This window comes from Hippopotamus amphibius, chromosome 5 (assembly GCF_030028045.1).
Source record: "Hippopotamus amphibius kiboko isolate mHipAmp2 chromosome 5, mHipAmp2.hap2, whole genome shotgun sequence".
NCBI classification, from domain to species: Eukaryota; Metazoa; Chordata; class Mammalia; order Artiodactyla; family Hippopotamidae; genus Hippopotamus; species Hippopotamus amphibius.
In genome coordinates, this window is record NC_080190.1 from 49,782,501 (window position 1) to 49,805,000 (window position 22,500).

A 22,500-nucleotide genomic window follows, 5' to 3' on the forward strand; every position below is an offset into this window, starting at 1 on the left:
CCAGAATTCTAAATCAGGGCCGACCCCAGAGTCAGTGTTTCTAGTGGGTGCACTAGGCTGATGGTCATGAACTTGTCATGATGTGTCAGGGTTAAATCACATGAATGAGGCCAAACACAGACCAAACCTGCTGGAAGACAGAATGAGAATTTTTGATGAGGAAACCCCAGGGCAGTGTTTTACAAACTGCTTTGATGATGAATCCCCCCCAACCCCCACGACCCCCGTAGGAAACACACGTCCCATCAAATAAATGTACTTGCACACACTGAAAATTTCCACAAGATAGTGCTTTTACCCTTGCTGTGGGCAGTGCATTTGGATACTTTCTACGATTTAACACTCATTAAGAAATGCCTGTCACACCTTCTACTCTGATTTTCTGACCCACCTGTAGTTCTGAAGCTGCAATTCAGAGAGCACTGCTTTGCTAGATCTTTAGAGAGGAGGCTGCGCTCCGGCACACCTGTTGCAGGGGAGCCTTGAGCCCTGGGCATGGGAACCAGGCATTTGGGTTTAGCTTCTGGTTGCCTCCTTCTGTTGATTTTCTGCTTCCATTGGGTGTGTGTTTCCTTTGGGGACTCAGGTTTGGTTCCAGAACCGAAGAGCCAAGTGGAGGAAAACGGAGAGAGGGGCCTCGGACCAGGAGCCAGGAGTCAAGGAGCCCATGGCAGAGGTAACGCCTCCACCCGTGAGAAACATCAACTCCCCGCCCCCCGGGGACCAGGCCCGGAGCAAGAAGGAGGCCCTGGAGGCCCAGCAGAGGTGAGGCTGCCTGAACGCTGGGGCCTGGAGGGCTGGCGGGCACACAGGGTTGGGAACTCAGTGTGTGATTTTCTTTCTCTACCAGCCTGGGGCGAACTGTGGGTCCCACAGGACCTTTCTTCCCCTCTTGTTTGCCGGGGACCCTCCTGAATACGGCCACGTACGCCCAGGCCCTGTCACACGTCGCCTCCCTGAAAGGTGAGTTTGGGCTCTGCTGCCTGCTGGTGCGGAGTGGGAGCTCTGCTGGCCTGTGGCGCCTCCGAGGGGATCATGGAGATGATTGTCATGCTTTCTTGGTCCGGGCCTATCCTTGCACCTGGGGCTGGTGTAGCTCCTTTTCTCCTTCTGTCAGTCACAGCCGGGGTCGTGAACAGCATCTGTTTCCACACGTGCTATGTTGTCTGATTTCTACATGGCCTGAGAACGTAGGTCAATGTCGTAAGAATCACTGCACCGCCGGGGGAATTGGTCGAGAGGCGACTGTTTCAAAAGCGGCCGCCACGTGTTCACAGAGTGCTGGTACCAGTTTTCGGTGCTTGCCTGAAGCTCGTGGGTGAGGCCTGTGATGGACAATTGTCCCAGCTCATGAAGACCCTCCCCGTATATGCAGCTTGCCCTCCTGCCTTCCCTGGGGCCTCCTGATGTCAGGGGTCTGAACTGTTAGGATTCGTGGTTTTCTAAGATTAGCTCTCTTCTCAAAGGCTGTTGTGGTCTGAAGGATGCAAACCATTTGGAGCATTTTGGTCAGCCCCGGAGAGAGGGACTCTGGTGGGGCTGTCCTTTGGGAATTTCGGGGGCACCCCCATTGGATGAATGTGTCCATCCACTGTCTTTCAATTCTTGGCCCCCGACCCACTCTTCCTGTGAGGCGGCCAGGCAACTGTGCTGGCTGGGAGCAGGGCTGGGGCAGCGAGTGTTAGTGTTGGGGTTTGTCTGTCACAGCAAGTCTGGGAGGTGGGGGTACAGGTGCGGGCTATGGGCTTTCTCTGCATAATAGGCAGTGGGAGAGGCCGCCCCCCAGGATGTGTCCTGTGTGTTCTGTGTTTGGGTCTGGGGTCTCCTGCCCTCGAGGGGTTTCCCCTCCAGCAGGTTGGTCTCTCTCTCTCTCTCTCTCACACACACACGTGGCAATCTGCATTGCCCATGTAGTTTCTGGAGGCTGAATGAGGGTGTGATGGAGCCTCCTTGGGGGATCTCCAGAAGGGAGGGAAGGGTGTTCTAGGCTCAGGGAACAGCACGTGCAGAGTGCCTGGAGCAGGGAGGAGATCCAGGCTTGTCTGGAGAATGGCTGGTATGCTGGGTGCCCACGAGAGAGTGCTCAGAGTTCAGGTGGAGGAGCCAGAGCTTGTGGGCAAATCCACCTGCTCAGATGGGTGGCGCAGGGGTGCAGCTCAGCTCTGTCCAGCTCTGGGCCCGGTGCGCTCCCTGCACTTCCTTCAGCACCAGCGTCTGGGTGTGCCAGGGGCCACGGAGAGCTCCCTGCCACAGAGTGGCCTTGGGACACATTCACAGACACCGTAGGCTGGTAGGGCACTGCGAAGGTGGGATCCCAATTGGAATGGGCTTCCAGAAGGAGGTTACCAATGGGACTTGGGTATCATTCAAGGAGCTGCTCTGGGCAGAAGAGCAATCCTGTGTCTGTCTGTCAGATTCTCTCTGCCTTGGTGAGGGCCAACTCAGCTCTGAGTGTAATTATCTCTTTTATAAATGTTCTCTGCTTGCCCCACTCCAGCCTCATGAGTTGAAGGTGAATCCCGCGTCTCTTTGCTGGGGCAGCCCGTGGTGAGGTCTGTGGCAAGCCTGGGCCCTGGCGGAGGCCTGTGGTGGCTTAAGGAGGAGAGAGAGGGCGAGGCTACTGGCAGGGAGGGTGGGACAGTGCCTGCCTGCCACTGAGAGGCCGAAGGCACCGATGAAAGGAAGACAGAGGATAGAGCAGGAGGAAGAAGGCCTGGTGGGAGGGGCAGGTAATCTGTCATCCTCTTCTTCTTCCTTTACTCATACGGACTCCCCCCAACCCCAGCACTTCCCTTGGGGACTGCCCTATGCCTGCTTCACTGGAAACAGACTTTCGTTTGATGGAGGAGGGATGGGGGCCTTTCCTTTGATGGAGGAGGGATGGGTGTGCAAGATTCCGTGGAGGTGACAGAAATCACAGTGTGCTCATAAAACCAGGGCACATCTTTGTGCCTTGTGGTGGCACCTGCTCGAGAAGCCTGCACATCCCCACGGGAAGGTCTTCCTGCCTACAGTCAGGGACACAAGATGTGCGGGGGCGGGTGACACACCCTGATGTTTGCAGAGCCAGGCAGGCAGTGATCACAGCGAGAATTTGTAGACTCTGTCTCCTCTCCCCCAGATACAAATGAGCTCTTGCTCGTTGGAGACGTGCAGCCTTCTTGGTCTATACGCCGTTCTCCCGCTTTTGAGAAAGGGGTGGGGAAAAGGCACGTTTCTCTACTGTTAGAAGCGGGTATCCGAGGAGCATGCTAAGGGGCTCCCTGAGATCTGGTAGCGGTGGGCGAGGGGTGGGCTGGGGAGCGTTTGCGTGCTCAAGGGTCAGCTACTGCTCACGTCAGCCCATGGTGGCCAAGTAGGTCTGTGGTCCCAACATTGCCAGAACCATTGACATTTCAGGAGAAGCTGGAAATCTGGATTTTTATTTGAAATAGTCCCATCTTTTAAATGTGGCCTCCAAGTCTTTAGGCAAGATGGGCACATCATTGGTCAGACCAGCCTGTGGCCTGCCTTTCTGTGGGGGGCATTTCTTCTCCACCCCTCCCATCTCTGCTCTCTGTGTTCTTTTCCCGGCATTCACAGCTCATCCTCAGGCCTGCCCACGCCACCCCCCAGCAAAGTTTCCCTCCTGCAGCCTGTTCTGACCCCCTTACCCACCAAGGCCCTTGCTACCTGGCCCCTCTGAGCAGCTGGCGTTTTAGGCTCCGTCAAGCTAAGTCGTGCTGGGAAGGGAGGGACGTGAGTGATTATTGGAAACCTTTTCTGTGCCGTGCCGGGTGGTCTCGCGTGTAGTCCCATTTAATTCTCATGGTAGAGTCGCGTAGTAAACAACGTATCAGGGGAGCTCCAGAGCTGCACAGCAGGTCAGTGGAGCTGGGATGGCTCTGAGACAACAGCTGGCATTGGTTGGGGTATCTTTGCCACCCCGTGAGATGGCACTGCTGGCAGTGGGTTATTCTGAGCTAGAAGTCTCCGCGTCAGCTGGTCAGCATGGCCTCTCTCCAGTCCAGGTGGGCTTGGCAATGTTTTGGGAGACCTGCTTCTGCCTCAGGACCTGGGGTAACAAGTGGGTACCTGCAAATCAGGTTCTGGATGCCCTGGGGTTCAACTCTCAATTGCTTTGCGGAACATTTGCTAAGCGGTTTGAGGCCTACATCTTGCAGACTCTTGCAGCCTACATCTTCTCCCAGGATTCCCTCAGCTACAGAAGTTAAGTGCATGGCCCAGTCTGGGCCCCAGAGAGGAGCAATCCCAATTTTCTAGGCCAGACTCAGTGCCTGGACCTCTGGGCTGTGACCCAGCCTTCCTTTCCTGAGTTCACCCCCAGAAGTGGCGGGATGGCCAGGTGCTGGCAGAGCTGGTGGTCTGAGCTCTGCTTCCCAGGGGCCTTTGGCCAGCAAGGGGGCTCCCCGGGCAAGCTGTGAGGAGCTTCGTGCGTGCAGGTGCTCAAAGGCACACATCTGGGCTTCCACGCCTGTCCCTCTTTTCACAAACAAGAAACTGAGGTTTCTGGAGGGAAAGTCACTTGCTCACACTTTGCTTATGTCGGCAAGGTCTCCCCTTTGAGATCTAGGCTGATCTCCACAGGATCCTGATGTGCTCTTTCCTCCCGACGTGATTTATTCATTCATTCCTCTGGGTGGGGACTTTGGACCCCCACTCTGCTACTCCCTGGCAAGTGAGGACAGCTGTCAGTCCACTGGGTATGAGCCCTGGGGGTGGGATCTGGACTCACCCAGAGACCAGGACCATTGTGAGCTGAGCACCTCAGCCCCTTCCAGCCCAGAGATTCCTACTTACTTCTCCAGGCCTGGAGCAACTTGCAAATGACCCACAAGAAAGAATCAAAGTGAATGTCAGCTTCTGGATTCAAACCAGTGGTCGTGTCTCCTTCCCCAGGCTTTGTGGTCCTCGTGCGATCATATGGCCCTGGACTAAAGACAGCAGGTGTCCTGGGGAGGCCACCAAGTTTCTGGCCCTGCCACATACAGCACTCTTGGCATTGCTCCGGAGACTCCAGACCTGAGACTCCGGACCAGGGCTTGAGGGTACAAGCCAAGGCTGAGCTGTGCTGCACCAGCACCTGGCCCGGCTGTGAGGGGAACGCGGGCTCCCAGTGCGGGGTGGGATCAGTTCTCCCTGGGGACACATGGAGCACCCCAGCGAGTGGTCCCAGAGCTAACTGCCTGCAGAGTGTTCCATATAGCTGCAAGTCGGAGCACTCTGAGTCGGGGGTCCTTGTCTTTTGGTTCCAGGCGTTGTTGTGACAGATGTGAAGTCCCTGCCAGGGAAATATTGAGAGAGCCTCCAGGAGTGCTTGTGGGGAGCTTGGTGGTTGTTGAGGTACAGTTTGCTGAGTTCCTTTAAGTACCGGTCCTTGAAGTCCTTAGAACTTTTAAGTAGTTGTACGGGAACTCACTTCCCTGGAAACACTTTGGCTTTGAATGTGCTCTGAAAACAAGAGTGTTCTTAGAATGTTGGCTACCAGCTCTTAGAGCAGGTGGCACTGTGGGGAGGAAAGGGGCAAGCAGGGGCAGAGCAGGGGTGCTGGATATAGAGGGAAGGTGCCGGGCGGGGGTGCCCATGACACTGGACTCGCAGAGCACAGAGCTGTGGGGTGGTCACCAAGCCCCGCCTCCAATGTGAATGGGTGGGCGGGCTGGGCCCTGGAAGCTCTGTGACTGTGGCCCAGAGCATGCTGGTGGATCTGGACTCTGCTTTTTTTTTTTAATTAATTAATTAATTAATTTTTTGGCTCTTTATTGGAATATAATTGCTTTACACTCTTGTACCAGTTTTTGAGGTACACCAAAGTGAATCAGCTGTATTTATACATATATCCCCATATCCCCTCCCTCCTGCGACTCCCCCCCACCCTCCCCGTCCTGGCCCTCTAAGGCATCACCCATCATCGAGTTGATCTCCCTTTGTTATACAGCAACTTAGACTCTGCTTTTTAATTGTTATATTGTGGGGGAAAGTGAGCCAGAAAACATAAAGGGTCTCTCAGCTGCTTCGCTGAGCTTTAGCACCCACAGTGAGAGCTCAGTAGCAGGTTATGGTTTCCTTAGGAAATTAGAGACCCTAATTTTCATTCCTTGGAGATACCTGTTAAGGGTAGGGGCCTAGGGTTTGGAAGCAGCTGGAGAGTTAGGGGATCCAACATGAGGCTGGAAATGACCCCTGGCTTTGGAAAAACTGCATAGCTCAGAACTGCCACAGCACACACGGAGCTGGATCGGTGGTTCTGCCTCAGGCCAGGGGCTGAGGACAGAGACCTTCTGGATCTTCGGCCTCCACCACATCCTGCGCTGGGGAACTGTGCTCTGCTGCCAGGTCCCTGGGCTTGGACAAGAGGCTGAGATGCAACCATGAGGCTGGAGCACTGGGGGTGCCCACTGAGTAGGTTCAGCGTTGAGGTGTGTGGGTGGGGCTGTTTACAGAGGGATGTGTCTGGCGAGGTCAGCAAGGCTGCTCAAGCAATCAGGATCCCCAGAAGGGTGGGAGGTGGGGGTGGCGCCCTTGAAGGACAGGGGGTTATGGCCCCTTTGGGGTGGCTGGTTAGGCAGAGTGTCTACATGTGGAGGTGTGGCAGACCAGACTCCATGCTCTGCTGGGCAGGCCCCTGGATAGGCATTGGACTGTGCCCGTCAGAGGGGACCAGGAAACTGCCCACCGGCTACAGAGCCAGGTAATTGAAAACCAGGCACTTGTGGAAGTTTCCTCCTTTCATTGTCCTTTAATTATCAGCAGTTCACTAGCACAGTAGCTCAAGCAAGGGCTCTGGGTGGCCTGCCTGCTGTGAATCCCCATTCTTCCATTCTATAGCGGTGTAAGTCTTGAGTAAAATGCTGGGAATCTCTACCTCTGCTTCCTCATCTGTAAATTGGGGATCTTGACCATCATAGGACTGAATTTATAGGACCAAATGGGGAGAGTGTGAGTTAGAGGCTCTTAGACCAGTAGGAGGTGTGAGTCAACACTGTTATTATTAACCAGATTCCTCCATTCTCATTTTCAAGTCACTGGGTCCCACTCATTTTCAAAAGACCCAGGGAAATGCCTTTTCTCCCAAACGTCTCCTATTTTTTGAACTCTATCGATGCTGACATTCACCGTCTCCTTGTAACCCTCATTGTTCTGAGTGTTGTCAGTGACGGGGGCTCCTTCCCGTCCCTGGTGGGATTTGCCAGTCAGGGCACACATTCCCTCCCTGGGGCTTCATGCAGCCAGTGATGTGCTTTGTTCTCCGTGGCGGTCAGAGAGGACCCATCCCGGCCAGGCATGCAGTCCGTGTGTTTGCATATTGAGTATTCCACGGAAACTCGAAAATAAAAAGGCAGCAGGCCCCTACCCCATGAAGCCAGGGTTTGTATAACAATAATGGGTATCCAGAGAAAAAGCCTTTGCAATGCAAAGAGTTTTCCTGCACTGTCTTAATGGCCAGCCTCCTGTTCACAATTCATTAATGCAGAGGAGGTTATTAATGGCTGAGGGAAGCGCTTGGGTCTGTTCCGGGGAAGTGCTGGCCACAGGACGGGCCACAGGTGGCGGAGGCCCTCTCCCTGGTGCACTTAGCCCAGCTGCCTCTAACCTGTGATTCTGAGAGCTGGGTGTGAGGTGGAAACTCATTACAGCTGCCAGGGGAGAGCTTTTGTAACTCAGTCCGCACTCACGCCCGGGAGTCACAGCCACTCTTCCCAGCTGGGCAGGCATCACAGCTGACCTTCCACAACCAGAGGGTGCAGGAGGGAAGGTGGGCAGCCTGAGGGGCAAGGCGGGCTTGTGGGGGCACTTAGTGTCCATTGTGGATCCCTGGAGTCAGGCCTAAGGCCAGAGAGCAGCAGCAGAGCCAAGGAAGGAGTTCTGACTCCCTCTTACGCTCCCCTCCCCATTGGCTCCTAGGGAGGCCAGATGGATCCTGTGGTCCCACAAGAGGCCCAGGTGGGGAGGAGCCTGGAGGCAGACAGACCTGGTCCCACCTCCTGAGCTGGGCTTCATCCATCCAGGCGTCCGAGGCTGTGAGGACTGACAGAGATGTCGTGACACACCGTGGGCGCTCAGTGGATGCTAGCATTTGGAGCAGTAGCCATCCTGGGCCTGCATCGTGTGTGTGGACGAGGCGGCAGGCGAGGGGCAGGGTGTCCAGTGCCGGGAAAGGGTCTGGCCGTGTCCTTCCTGAGAGCAAGGCCCCTTAGTTACTCAAGAATGTGTCTTTTCCGCTTCATGTTGGTCTTGGCCCTTAGTCTTCCAGACCAGGGTAAAGCATCCAGAGTCTGAGACTGGAAGGGCTTTATTGGCCAATGAACATGTGCCCACCAGGGTTAAACTCAGAGCCAGAGACAGTCTATTCCTCCTTCAATCCCCCTGAAAACATTTTCCTCCTAATTCTCTTAATCACTTTTTCCTGTGTTGTGATTTTTTAATCACAATCTTAATAAACAATTAAAATTGTTTTATTATGAAATATGATAATGAAAAATTCAGAAAGCATGCATCTAGAACTTAATGATTGATTTTAAGCACCTATGTGCTACCCTTCCTTTGGAACTCTGCCTGCACCCCAGAAGCCCCTGAATCCCTGTGCTCCTCTCTACTCATGTCACTTTTCTTCCCTCTCTAGGAAGCCACTATGCTGACTTGTATGGTAATGCAGCTTTGCCAACCACCTGGGTAGGCATTCAGAAATGCTACTGTCCAGTCTGAACTTTTTTGAACTGTACATGCATATACATATAAATGGAATCATACAGGACGTAGTTTTCGTGCCTGGCTACTTTGACTCAGGATTCTGTTTTGGAGATTTATCCACGTAATTAGGTTTAGTTGTCAATTCTTAGTGATATCCTGTGTACGTGATCAGATCATCTGCAGATAAAGACAGGTTGTCTCTCCCTTTCCAATCCTTGTACAGTAGTTCCTGGGTATCCATGGGGGATTGGTTCTAGGACGAACTCCTCCCCCCATACCAAAACCCGCCCATCCTCGAGTCTCTTGTATAAAATGTAGTATAATGAATGCAATTGGCCCTCCATATCTGCAGGTTTCACATCCCTGGATTCAACCAATTGGTGGATCGATTTCAATTGGTTGGTTGAATCTGGGGAGGCAAAACCTGCAGATACAGAAGGGCGGACTATACTTTTTATTTCTCTCTCTCTCTCTCTCTTTTTTTTTTTTTTTTTGTCTGGCTGTGCTGGCCAGAACCTGTAGTACAGTATTGAATAGAAGTGGTGATAATAGGCATCCTTGCCTGGTTCTTTTCTTTTTTTTTTCTCAATAATAGCTTTATTGAAATACAATTCACATACCGTATCATTCATCCATTAAAATATACAACTCAGTGATTTTTAGCAGAGTCAAGAGTTGTGAGACCATCACTACAATCGACTTTAGAAAAATTTCATCACCCCAGATCTATTAGCAGTCGGTCCCCATTTCCCCCAACACTCCCTGCCCCAGGTTACCACTAATATTTCTGTCTCCATAGATTGTGGACATTCTGCTATTGCCATTGTAGATATTTCATTGAATGGAATCATACACTATCTGGTCTCTGTGATGGAACTTTGCCTTATGTCATTATTCTTGATCTCAGGGGAAACTCTCACAGTTTCTCAATCATGTTTGCCGTCTGCCTTTTTATTTTTAAGATACCCTTTATCAAGTAAAGATACTTTCCTCTTGCTCTAGTTTTCTAAGAGTTTTAAATTATTATTTAAAAAATCATGAATATGGATGGATGTTGAATTTCATTGAATACTTTTTCTGCTGCTGTTGAGACAATCATGATTTTTCTTTCTCAATATATTAATGCAGTAAATTACATTGATTGATTGTTTAATGTTAAACCAACTATGCATTCCTGGAATAAAAACAAATTAGATGTGACATGTTATCCCTTCTATATATTGCTGGATTGGCTGCTATTTTGTCTAGGGTTTTTTCATCTATGATCATGAAGAACTTGGCTCATGATTTTTTTTTTCTTATAATCTCCATTCCAGGCTTCAGTATTGTTTTACTTTACCCCCTCAACTTAGTATAATAAAAGCAGCAGCAGAACTGCCCAGCTGTTTTATTCTCTCTCCTGATTCTGAGGACTGGCTGGGCTCAGCCGGGCAGTTCTGCTGCTGCTTTTGCCGGGGGCGTCTTGTGAGGTTGCAGTCAGATGGCAGCTGGGGCTGATATATACAAGATGGCATCACTTCTGTGGCTGGTGCCTTGGCAGGGATGCTGCGAGGCTGGGAGCACTTTCTCTCTTTCTCTCTTTCTCCCCGTGGTGGGAGCTGGACGGCGGTTGGATCCCGAGAATGTAAAAGCAGAAGATGCCAGGTCTTGTTAAGACTCACACTCAGAACAGGCAGAGTGTCGCTTCTGCTGCATTCTGTTGATTAAAGCTGCTCACCGAGCCAGCCCAGACTCAAATAGAGGGAGCTGCACACAGGTTTGAATACTGGGAGAGTGGTTCATTGAAGACCCTCTGTAGAGACTGACTGTATGGGTATTGAGGAGGATACTCTGGTCTCAGGACATGAGTTGGGATGTTTATTTTTGAACCCACCCAAATTCCCAATCCTGGCTTTAAGGGCTTTAAGGGCACTGGTCTTATCTGACTCATCTCTAGATCCTCCCAAGCACTTACCTCTGCCCCGCACACAGAGTCTGGTCTGGTGCAGAGTAGAAGGTGCTGATGTTTGGGAAAAGAAGGGAAGCAGGTTGTGCTGCTCTGGGCCTGGGAGGCCCACCTCACTTACAAGACCCCGGTCTATTGGCCTTGGCTGTGCACCGCGGCCCGCCTGCTGGGCTCCAGAAACTGCTGGGCCCTTCTGCTCTTCACTCAGCACCCACTGAGCGCCCCACTTTGCCAGCCTCTGAATGAGGGGCTGCGCATCCTCTGATGAATTAGATACAGCCCTACCCTAAGGGGCTCAAGGCTGGGTGTGGGCTTGGAGAGACAGGGCAATAAATGATTTCATCTCATGTGACACAGCCATGTGTCCTCATAGAGACCAACGATGGCGTGCAAGGTGTTGGAGAAGCCCAGAGGCAGGAGGAACGCTTTCTCTGTAGGAATGAGGAAGGTTTTCCAAAGGGAATGCTTGAGCTGGGCTTGAAGGAGCTGTAGCAGCTGCCCAGTGGGTGGGGGCACTCCAGGCATCTGACAGAAGAGCGTGAGCAAAGGCACTGAGGCTGGCGGGGCTGGTATGTTGAGGAAGGGACAGAGTGTGAGTTTGGATGGAGCCACGGTCCTTGGAGAGGATGGTGTGGCCTCAGGATGAGCCCAGGCTCTGGAGTCAGACCGGCCATGGCCCTTTACTGTCTGCTTCCCCTTATAAGGCCAACTTAGGGAGACCCCAGTCTCCTCATCTGTAAAACAAGGGTCGTCATGGCCATACCCAGTATTGCCTGTGGTCTGTATGGTGCGTATCTGTGCCTGGCACATCCGCGTGCCCGGGAGGTGCTGGTGATTGTTGCTAGGGTTATGAGGATGAGGCCAGGAGGTCACTTGGGATCTGATTAGGGCTTGGGTTTGGATCTCTGGGGCAGAGGATCCCACATCCTGCAGGCGTTCCCTCCTTAATGGGAGAGACACCCAGCCTGAGGTCCACAGTGTGTGCAGCTCCAGGAAAGCAGCACAGCCTTGCTGGGGCCCCTGGCTTGTTTCTGAAGGTGCAAGTGTTTGGGAAACAGGGCACCTGAGGGCGAGGACATGGTCTGTCCTCATGGGGGAGGTGGTTGGGTCAGCCCTAGCCCCTCCAAGCCTAGCTGATGTCAGGAATGCAGGGGTGGAGAACCTCAGCACATAACACTTGGAAGGAATCTGCTTGGTAAGTATGTTTACTGCTTCTCAAGATACAGTGGGGGAAACTGAGGCTCAGAGAGGGGCTAGGACTGCCCAAGGTCACACAGCGCCTCTGCCAGACGGAAGACAAGCCAGGGACCCAAGTGTCCCACCTGCCAGCTCCCCACACCCTCTATTGATTCTGTTCCTTTTACAGGCCCCTGCTGTCATTCTCTGGCTTTAAAAACTGCAACTCACTTTCCAGAAGCCATTTCCTATGGGTGCTGATGGGTTTGCCCTTCCTGCTAATCAATGGGGCCCTGGAGTGCAGGGAGCTGAGCACAGGGCTCCTGGCTTGTGCCCAGAGGCAGCGGGGAAGCAGGCGGCCCATCCAGAGTTCTGGCGGCCGCCGGAAGGAGGGAGGGTGACGCTCACGGGCACCAGACCACCTAGAACGCATGTCCCTGCTGCTCCTTTGGCTGTGCCAGGGTCCTTGGATCTATCTGGGTGCTGTCATCATTTGCTTGCTCCTTCAAAGGTGTCTAAGCAGACATGGGACATTGGCGCTGGCCCTGAGACTGGGTCACAGCATGAGGAACGGTCGGCTGGGCACAGTCCTATCAGGGAGCATTAGCTGAGTGAATAAGCAGATGTCGGGACAGTGTGCACACAGGGGGAATTAAGATGGGGAGGGATTTAGAGTCCACTCCCCCAGTATAACCTGCCAGATTAACCTGGGGATTTTGGCATTAATCAGATTGGGTAACTTTGTGACGAATATAGTTTTTCTTTCCGTGGGGTATTGAGGAAGCTTAGAACCTGGGAGTTGGCAGTTTAGAGGAATTAGAATATGCCTCCACCTTCAGGAAAGATGAACTCTCCCTTCCTTTCTCCCTCCCCCAAATAGTCAAGAATTTACTCTGTACCCAAATTGGAGATTTTAGCTCTGGAGTCAGGGCTGTGGGGGTGAGGGTAGGTGAAAGCTCTTACCCTGCCAGTTTGGAAGGTGAGGTGGGTACAAAAATAAATACAACTCATGGTAAAGAGACCATTAAAACCATAACACAGATACAGCAGAAAGCACTTTGGGGGTTCTGTGGTAGCAGTCACCGGAAGTGAATTGGACCCTGTTGTGTGCTTGATTATTGGTGAACACTTAGCCACTGCATCTAAAAATCTCTACCTAAATATTGTAGGCGTCTACTAACACTACCACCCAAATTTCCTTGCAAACTGTAAGGAAATGGTATTAGGAATCACAGAATATGTTTATTCATTTATTTAATTTTCTATAAAGCAAGAAAAGAAATGAACTGTAGTATTTATGTGAAAGTTCTCATAAATCCACTCACTCATATCTTTGCTCAATACTCTTACCTTTAACCTGAACATTCAACAAGAAATCGGTGTGCGAGAGCTCTACTCGTAACCAAAATTGTTGTTCATTTGCCTTTTGATGGTGAAAATGCGCTTTCGGCAGAGACGAGACAGAGCTAACTTAATTTTTCCTGTCAGTCTCTGTAGTAGATCAATTAAACTGCCAAGGAGATCAAATATTTCAGACTGTATTTATTACATTAAGTATTTATGTTCAGGCCAAGCCTTTAAAGCATGATGTCATATAGGAATGTAGGCTGATTAGATCAATTCAGCAGAATTTGCTGTAACTTAATGGAAACCTAATTGTGTGTTTTAATTTGGTGTCCAAGAGGCAGCAAGTTATCCAAACAAAATACTTTTCCGGCTGCATTTGGGGGCCAGGAGGCTCTTGCACAGGCTCTGGTGCGGTCACACATGGTAGCATGAGAGGGAAGACGTTGTAGCCTTTGATGGGCTTGGCTGGCTGGCAGTTTGGTCGCATCCCATGCCAGGGATCACTGACTTTGATCCCCACCGAATGGGAGAGGGACGGAATGTTCCTGGTGGGTCTTCCATGGTCAGCCCCCAGCTCCATGTTCGCCAGTCAGTAAGTCCAGTGCAGACTGAGGCCATTAGCAGTCGTAGAGTCTCAGCTGGGTGCTGAGGGTACAGTTCTTATTCCTTAGAAACCTCAGCGGAACTCTCTTCTAAAGGAGAGCATCTATCCCATCTTTTCAATGAAAGGAGATGGGAAATCACGAGTCACAAAAAAGACATTCTTATTGTGAGAGTAATATTTGGTCAGTTTAGAAAAAGTGGAAAGTACAACAAAACCCAAAGAAAAATATAAAAATCGTTCGTAATCTTAGCATCCAAAATCAACCACTATGAATATTTGTTATCGGTAGTTTGCTTTCTTCCCACTTATAAATACGTATCTCCAATACATTTATGTATTTTAGGGAATTCCCTGGTGGTCTGGTGGGTAGGACTCGATGCTTCCACTGCTGGGGGCCTGGGTTCAATCCCTGGTCAGGGAATCTAACCAGGATTCCTGCAAGCCATGCAGCCAAAAGAAAAAAAAATTATGTGCTTTAGAACTTATTTAGAATTTAAAAATTTTAATTAGAAAGGTTAAATTTATAAATATTTTCTGTTTCTAAATAAGATTATAGGACTTCCCTGGTGGCGCAGTGGTTAAGAATCTGCCTGCCAAGGCAGGGGACACAGGTTTGAGCCCTGCTCTGGGAAGATCCCACATGCCACAGAGCAACTGAGCCCATGTGCCACAGCTACTGAGCCTGCGCTCTAGAGCGCGTGAGCCACAACTATTGAGCCTGTGTATTGCAACTACTGAAGCCCACGTGCCTAGAGCCCATGCTCTGCAACAAGAGAAGCCCACGCACCACAATGAAGAGTAGCCCCTGCTCTCCGCAACTAGAGAAAGCCAGCGTGCAGCAATGAAGACCCAACACAGCCAATAAACAAATTAAATAAATAAGTAAATTTATAAAAAAAATTATACACTACCCATACCCCGTATGGATATGGTATACGGCTGCACATATGCATATACACATATGCACTATGCATATATGTGTGTATTGTGTATATATGTTTATGTATGTATATAAATATACATACAGACATACACTAAAATGGGATCATTTTGACCTGCTGTTTTTTTGTTTTTTTTTTACGGTTTATTTATTATTAATTTTTGGCTGTGTTGGGTCTTCATTGCTGCTCGCGGGCTTTCTCTTGTGGAGAGCAGGGGCTACTCTTCTTTGTGCTGTGCGGGCTTCTCATTGTGGTGGCTTCTCTTGTTGCGGAGCACGGGCTCTAGGCGTGCAGGCTTCAGTAGTTGTGACACACGGGCTCAGTAGTTGTGGCGCACGGGCTCTAGAGCAGAGGCTCAGTAGCTGCAGTGCACAGACTTACTTGCTCCGCGGCATGTGGGATCTTCCCGGACCAGGGATCGAACCTGTGTCCCCTGCATTGGCAGGTGGATTCTTAACCACTGCGCCACCAGGGAAGTCCTGACTTACTGTTTCTTAACCTACTTTTTAAACTTAATATTTAATTATTATTATTTTTTATAGTAGCAAATATCCTCCTACAATATAATTTGGTCATAGCTTCAGTGTGTTCAATACGGCGATTATAACTTCCGTTAGTTCTCTAGTATTGGGTGGTTAGGATATTCATAGTTTTTTTGTGCTGTGTGCTACATGGGGATGACTTCCTTTGTAGCTAATTTTATTTTTAGTCCATTGGTGAGTGTAGCTTTTTGATGAATAAAAAAAAAAAAGAAGAAAAGAAAACTAGAGCCCCAAGTCTGGAAATTCTGGTCATTAAAAGTTGAGACTTTTACAGTTTATTTGGCTTACTCCTCAAGATTCTATTGGCAGAATAAATTATTCTACTTTCTGTTCTGATGGGAAAGGCTTCACCAGTGAACACACACAGCTGTGAAAACAGTGTAGGGATATGCAGGGTGGAGGATGCTCATGGCACAGTCACACATCTCGAGACAGATCTCACTGTTCATTCTGCGTTTCCTCCTGGGGATGCTCAGAGCAAGTCGAGTTCTTCACTGGCTGCTGAACTGAAGTGATAATTTGAGTAAGCTGTGAATTGTGACTTATTCTTGCCCTTTATTTTCTATGGGGTCATGGAAATAATAATTGTTGGAGGACTTAGTACTATTGCTTTATAGAATTTCTCCCAAGGTAGGTATAATACCTCCTCTTACAGATGAGGAAGCTGGAGCTTGGAAAGATGGTGACAAGTCCCATGACTAGTTAATGGAGCTTAACTCCAGGAGTCAAACTTCAAAGCTTTTCTTCCTCCTCAGTAGGCTGCATCCAGCTCTCAGACCCCAGAGATGTCTTAATGCCACTCTCATTTTATAGGATTTGAATAATTATGACTTGGTTTCGGGGTAGACGTTTTCTAAAGGGTCAGTCACCACCCTGACATAATAAAGAGGATAGAGCCTCTCTCATGGCCGACTCTGTGTTGCTCCATTATTAATAGACACAAGCTTGGTTCAGTTTTCAAAGCCCTTTCAAATATCATCTCTTGTGATGGTTCCTCTTGCTGGCCAGTGACGGACAGCTTCCGGCCACCCTGAGGCGTGCTACTTTGCTTGCCTTGTACTAAATGGCCCTAGGTTACTGTGCATGTTAAATTTTTTGGCTGTTTTATAACTTTTTGTCTCTTTTCTCAATATTACCCATTAATGTTTCTGCTATTAGCAGCCTCATTGCTTTCAAGCTTGTGGCAGCCTTGTAAGACAAACCACTCACGTTAGCAGTGCACTTGGAAGAGTCTTTAAGCACGTGGTGAGGGCTTTGAGACTGCTTTTCATGGGCAAAGTGCATGCATTTTGGAGTCTGGGTTTTTACTGGGTAACTATTTGTTCATCCGCTGCCCCGAGCATTGCAAAGGATGCATCCCTATTTTGCTACTACTGGTTTTCAGTAGTGCTCCTGGTCAATGGAGTTGTTTGGGCAGGAGGCACATGGAGAAATCTTGTATTGCTGTTGGTACTGTGAAATCATGGAGAAGTCAAGAGTTAGGTCTAAAAGGATCCTATTTGCAGAAATCTTTTTTTTCCTGTGTTAAAAAATGGTTGTGGGAGTTAAAGGAGATGCTGGTTGTTGGACAGTTTAAGTTCGACTGAAATCAACCGAAATTCTGAAACATGTTAAAGTTGAAAGGAAAACTTAGCTTTGTAATTCACATCCCGTTCTAAAACCACTCATTTTTTGTTGAAAGGGATGAAAAAACTTGTCCCACAGCCCATACTGTGCATGAAGATTCTCTACAACATCCTGTCAAGGGGGCCTCAAGGTATTATGACCAGAAACCCATCACCTTCCAGAGAGAGCGCACCACACATGCATAGCATGCTGATGGTAAAGAAAAGAAAACCCCTCTTTCTCTCATTTCACCCACTGCTTTCATTCCACGTGCACCCAGAGAGAGGCAGTTACCTCATATCCACGGTGCCTAAATGGCCCCAGTTCTTTCACTTTTCACTTCTCCCCCCAACTCCCTCTCTCTGGCCTGATGGTCTGCCCATGACTTTACCCTCCGTTTTTCTGCAGGTTCTGCCTCTGTTAAGGCAAAGCACACCATGTGGTGTCACCGTGAACTTACTGTGAAGTCACATTGACCACATGCTCTGCTGCTGAGACACATCCCCCTCTGGGCAGTTGGTTCCTTGCGTGCCGATCATGGACTGGATGCATTTCCCTGATACATATCGTTGAATTAGATGAGTCTCCTTTTTCGCCTTTGATCTTGCCTGTTGTCCAGAGGGCCTCCCTTCATCTTGCCCGTATCTGCCTTCTGGGTCAGCATGTCTTCCATGTTCTCATCCAGGGAGGGCAGGGCAGGATGGAGAGGAGGTGACTCCCAGTGCTTCATTTTGTCAGCGTTCCTCCATGCGGCTATTCAGACGTTTTTGAGTCCACCTATGAGTATTACCCCCCTTTGATGGACACTCAACTGCTGTTTGGACTTGGGATGTCGATGAGGAAAGAGGGTGACGTCTGTGAGGGGTTCATGCCAAAGACTTTTGTTCGCCCGGGTGCACCTCTCAGGGCCTGCCACCCTGCTTTGGAAATGCCCACCCAAAGGGTGCAGTGCAGTCATGAGACAGGCGCAGGGCTCAAGGGAGGTGTGCAAACCTCGCGATGCTTCCTCAGCCAGAGATGTGGCAGGTGGGGTGGGTTGAGGGTGTCTCTCCCAGATGTGTGTGGGTGGCCAGAGGCACTTTGGGGGTCCTCACCCGCTAGAGGAGCAAGAAGGAGTTCCAGCCTCGAGCGGTCCTCATCTTCCCAATGACCTTGTCCTGAACTCTCTTTTAGCTCTCACAGTTTTGTTTTTAAGAATTTATTTTGTTTTATTTTTAATTGTGGTAAAATAGACATATGATAAAATTTTCTATCTTAACCGTGTCTAGGCGTACTGTTAAATATATCCTTATTACTGTGCAACCATCACCACCATCCACCTCCAGAGCTCTGTCATCTTCCCAAACCGAACTGTGTGCCCATCACACCTTAATTCCTCACTCCCATTCCCTCAGCCTCTGGCAACCACCATTCTGCTTTCTGTTTCTATGAATTTGACTGCTCTAGATACCTCATACAAACAGAATCATGCAGAATTTGTCTTTTTCTGACCGGCTTAGTTCACTTAGCATAGCGTCCTTGAGGTTCATCCACGTTGCAGCCTGTGTTGGAATTTCCTTCCTTTTCGAGGCTGAGTAATATCCCACTGTGTGCCTAGCCCTTACAGTTTTCAACCAGAGCCTCTCAGAGTCATTGGGTTCGTCTGGTCCTCAGTTTCCCCATGTCTACTGCGGGCAGTGAACTAGGCGAGCCACACAGACTCTCTCCCTCCTACAGCCTCCGTTCTGTGAGTTAATTTGTTTCTTCACCTCTGAATCTGGGTTCTGTGGGCCAGGAGTGTATTGATAGTTACCGGTGGCTGTCGTGGGGACTTGCCTGTTGCAGGTGTGACCTAGCAGGCGTAGGCTGTGGGTCCAGGAGGCCCTGTCTTGCCCAAGTGGCACTTCTTCATCTTGCAGGTGACGTGCTCATCACTGAGTTGCAGACTAGTTAACTGCCCCTTTGAGGTTAATCAGAGCAAGGCCTTGATGGGGAGAAGAACCAGCCTGAGACATGCACGTCGAGCCCATGGTCTGGGGACTGTGGCCTCACCAGGTGCCCCACAGCCCACGGTCCCCCATCAAGCTCCCCTCGGACCCCCAGCCCTTCCTCAGATGTGCTGAGGGCGGGGGTCTGAGATCAGCCTTCCTTCTTCTGAACATTCATTTAAAATTAGTTATGTTTCTGTGTTTAAAAGAAATTCACAGATATTGTAGAAAAATGAGAAAAATTCTTAAGCAGGCAGAGAGGAAATTTTTCAGTATTCCCACTGCTGAGAGGGTTCCCTGTGCTCCGTGTTCTGTTCTCTTCCCGCATGAGCTCCCGTTGGGAGGGACTTGGAGGGGAGAAAGGCCTCCCCTGCGGGGTGGGTCCTCACCCTCGGGATGGCTCCTTGGCTTCACAGGCACTGTTCCCAGCAACGTCTGAGCCGCAGGGAGGCTGAGGCTGCTGTCAGCGTGCGGCTGTCTCTGAGAGCCACTGGGAGAGGTGAAAACATCAGGATACGGGGTTTGACCCCATGTAACCTTTTGTTTGTTTCCTGCTACCTCTGGAAACATGACCAGGCTAGAGCCAGCCAGAGGTGCGGGTTGTGGAACGGGCTCTCAGAATCCCCTCTGTAAACCGCGCACTTGTGATTCGTCTCACGCTCATCTTGCCATCTGCTACCTGCTGTACTGGCCCCTCCATCAAAATTGAGGCAGGAAGTGATGGCTGCATTTTAACCTGCTATTATACTAGAGGAGAAGGGAAAGGCCACCAGAAGGTTCTGGTCTCACTTCTGTAATGAACTATGCGAACTTGGGCAGTTACTGGAGTCTCGTTTCCTTACCTGGAATGTGGGTGTGAGTGACGTCCACCCCTCATGGCAGCCAGGATGGTGATGAGAGGCCACAGTGGGTGCTGGTAAGGGTAAGCTTCCTTTTGCCTCTGAGCAGACTTAGAAAGGAAGAGAAAGAGGCCCAAATGTACTTCAGGGGAGAGAAAGGAGCTTCAGTACAGGGAAGCCTGTCCCTGGGGAAGGAGGGTGGGAACGTCCCAGCTACTGGCATAGAGGATGCTGCAGAGGCTGCTTCCTGAAGGCTGATCCTACATGTGGACGCCAGGGTTGGGGGGCCCTCCCATTCCTCCCTCCTTCCTGCCATAGATGTTTCCCAAGGGCCTGGCTCATTCCAGGTACTGTACTAGGGGTTGGGGACAGAGCAGTGAATGAGACAGAAAGATACTTGCCCCCTTGAGGGTGTGTAGGTGTAGGCAGATGACAAACCAGTCATAAACCATTGACAACCCACCTCCTGTTTGTGACCAGTGCCGTGAAGACATGAGAGTGATGCTCTGATGGAGCATAACTGGGGAGCCTGCTTTGGATGGGGAGGTGCCCAAGGGCTCCCTGAGGATGTGAAGGTCAAATGAGCCCTAAAGAGAGAGGGGGAGCCCCAAGCAAGAGGGAGGGTATCTTCACTCCCAGGCAAGGTCTAGCGAAGTGCCCAAGGATGGGGGAGAAATGTATCTTCTTTCCAGACAGAAGGACACAGTGGTTAAGGAGCCAGCTCTCTGCCTGGTGTGAGGTCCAGTTCTGCTACTTATCATTTAACTTCATTCCCCTCACCTGCAAAAGGGGATAATCGTAGAGCCCACTTCCTTGGATTGTCCCGAAGCTGAGATGTGTGAAGTCGTGATGTGCTTATAACCGCTGTGGCTGGTACCTATGAATGTTTGCTCTAGTGAGTACAGCTCCTGTGTAGGGCTTCGCTGTGATGGTGGTTTGAGCATCTGAAAGGAGGCCTGGACAGCACACGAGAAGGAGGATCAGAGGGTCGTGGGGCCCCCAGCACGCAAGGGCTTGAAGGCCACAGGGAGGATTTTAGTTTCATTCAACAAATACGGATTTTGGTCCAAAAATGCTCCCTATTTGCAATGCTGCTTCTTCCAAAGCTGGTGTGCACTTTCAGAAGAGCCGAGGGGTGGTGGAGCCTGGAGGGGCTGGCTTTGCTGCCCCCTCCCAGGTCTCAGGCTTCAGGGACAGGCACTGATGCCCAGCTGCCTTGTCAGGGCCGTGGTGCACCATCTCCTGCTCCTCTGGTGGGATGGGGCTCCGGAGCTGGCTGGGGGCAGAGGCTGCGGCAACGCATGTCTCCTGCAGGAATCACACGTGGCGGGTAGGGGCACCATTTGACCTGTCCAGAGGCCCGGGAAATCTCTCAGATAAGGTCATGCCGGCAGCTGAGTCCCCCCACCCAGCCTGGGTGCAGGTCTGTGTGGCTCCTGTCTCCACACCTGCCCTTGTGGTGATGTCAGCATTGCTCAAGTCTCCCCTCAGAACTTGGATGGCCGTCAGGACCTCAGGGTTCCACAGCCAGACCCTCCATATCCCCCTACACACACACACACACACACACACACACACACACACACACACCCCTTTCCCTGTTTGTCCCCATCCTGGAAATGGCAGCTCCGTTCATTCATTCGGGTGCTCAGGCCGAAACCTAGGTGTTGTCTGTGAATCCTTCTCTTCCATCACCCTTCGCTTGCAGTCCGTGGGCAGTTCGCACAGGTGCTAACCTTCAGCATAAACCCAGAATCTGGGCACCTCTCATCACCTCCGTGCGAGCCAGCTTGAGCCTAGCCACCATCAGCTGGGACTGCATTGTTGCAGTAGCCTCCCCATCCTCTCCCCGATGTAGTGAAGCCCCAGACAGTCTCTACTCAAGCCCACTGAGGCTTCCCCTCCCTGCGTCCTGCCTGGCCCTGGTGGCCCCGACGCATCTGCTGTCCTCCTGCCCTGCAGCCTCTGGTTTTGGTCACTCTGAATGCCCTGCTGCTCCCTGAGCAGATGACTGCTGTTCCCACTTTGGTGCCATTGTGCTGGTCTTCTCCCTAGCTGTCGTGCTCTCTCCTGGGCATTTACGTGCCTTTTCTCTGATGTTGCACTTAGGTATCTACTAAGCACCACACTCCATTCACTTCTTAAGGAGCACTCACTGCCACCTGCTTTGAGGGATGCCTGGGCCGTGGCGTGCCTCTGCACTGGAACTCTGCTCCATGAGGCTGGGGCTCTTGCTGCCTTATTCCTGCTGAATAGTCACTAGGACCGAGAACAGTGCCAGGTGCTCATGGGATAGTTAAATGCACAGCCGAGGGTGACCTGTGAAGAGGGAGGCTCCTCAAACCTGGCACTGCGGAGGGCCCTCCCGTCTCTGTCCCTGGAGAGGTTCATGCAGCGCTGGCCAGCAGCCTTGGGGCCAGGCAATTGTTCCTAAGCCCCATTTCACACATTGGACCTGTGCTGAGTGCTTTCCCAACCGAGGCCTTCAGAGCTTCTCAAACCTTAGCTCACAGTACCCTGAGGGTCCCTTGAACCTCAGGTTAATGTTTCATGACTCTCTCGGGCCATAAAAAATACCTACCGGTTCTGTTCATTACATGGTTAGGTCCAAGCAACTCAGTGAGTGTTTATGTCTGAAAAACTTAGTAGCCATTTGAAAAATAGCACTTATAAATAGAAAGAAAAACAATATTTTTCTTTTATTCTTAAATAGCTACCATTACTTTCTAACGGGATGTACACCAACGGGCTCTGCGTGGCTTCTTCCGACTTGGAATCATGCTGGATGCCACCACCTCTCATTTTATGTTCCGCGTGGATTTTTGTATGGTGTTTGCAAAATC

At 50.7% G+C, this 22,500-nt stretch overlaps 1 protein-coding gene across 1 annotated transcript in view; it reads left to right on the forward strand.

Moving 5' to 3' along the window:
* Positions 1-22,500, forward strand: part of DRGX (dorsal root ganglia homeobox) — a 30,887-nt gene that overhangs the window by 7,583 nt on the left and 804 nt on the right. The window contains exons 4-5 of the mRNA XM_057734034.1: positions 587-765; positions 851-963. Coding sequence (XP_057590017.1) covers positions 587-765; positions 851-963 — 292 coding nt within the window. The remainder of the gene's footprint in view (positions 1-586; positions 766-850; positions 964-22,500) is intronic.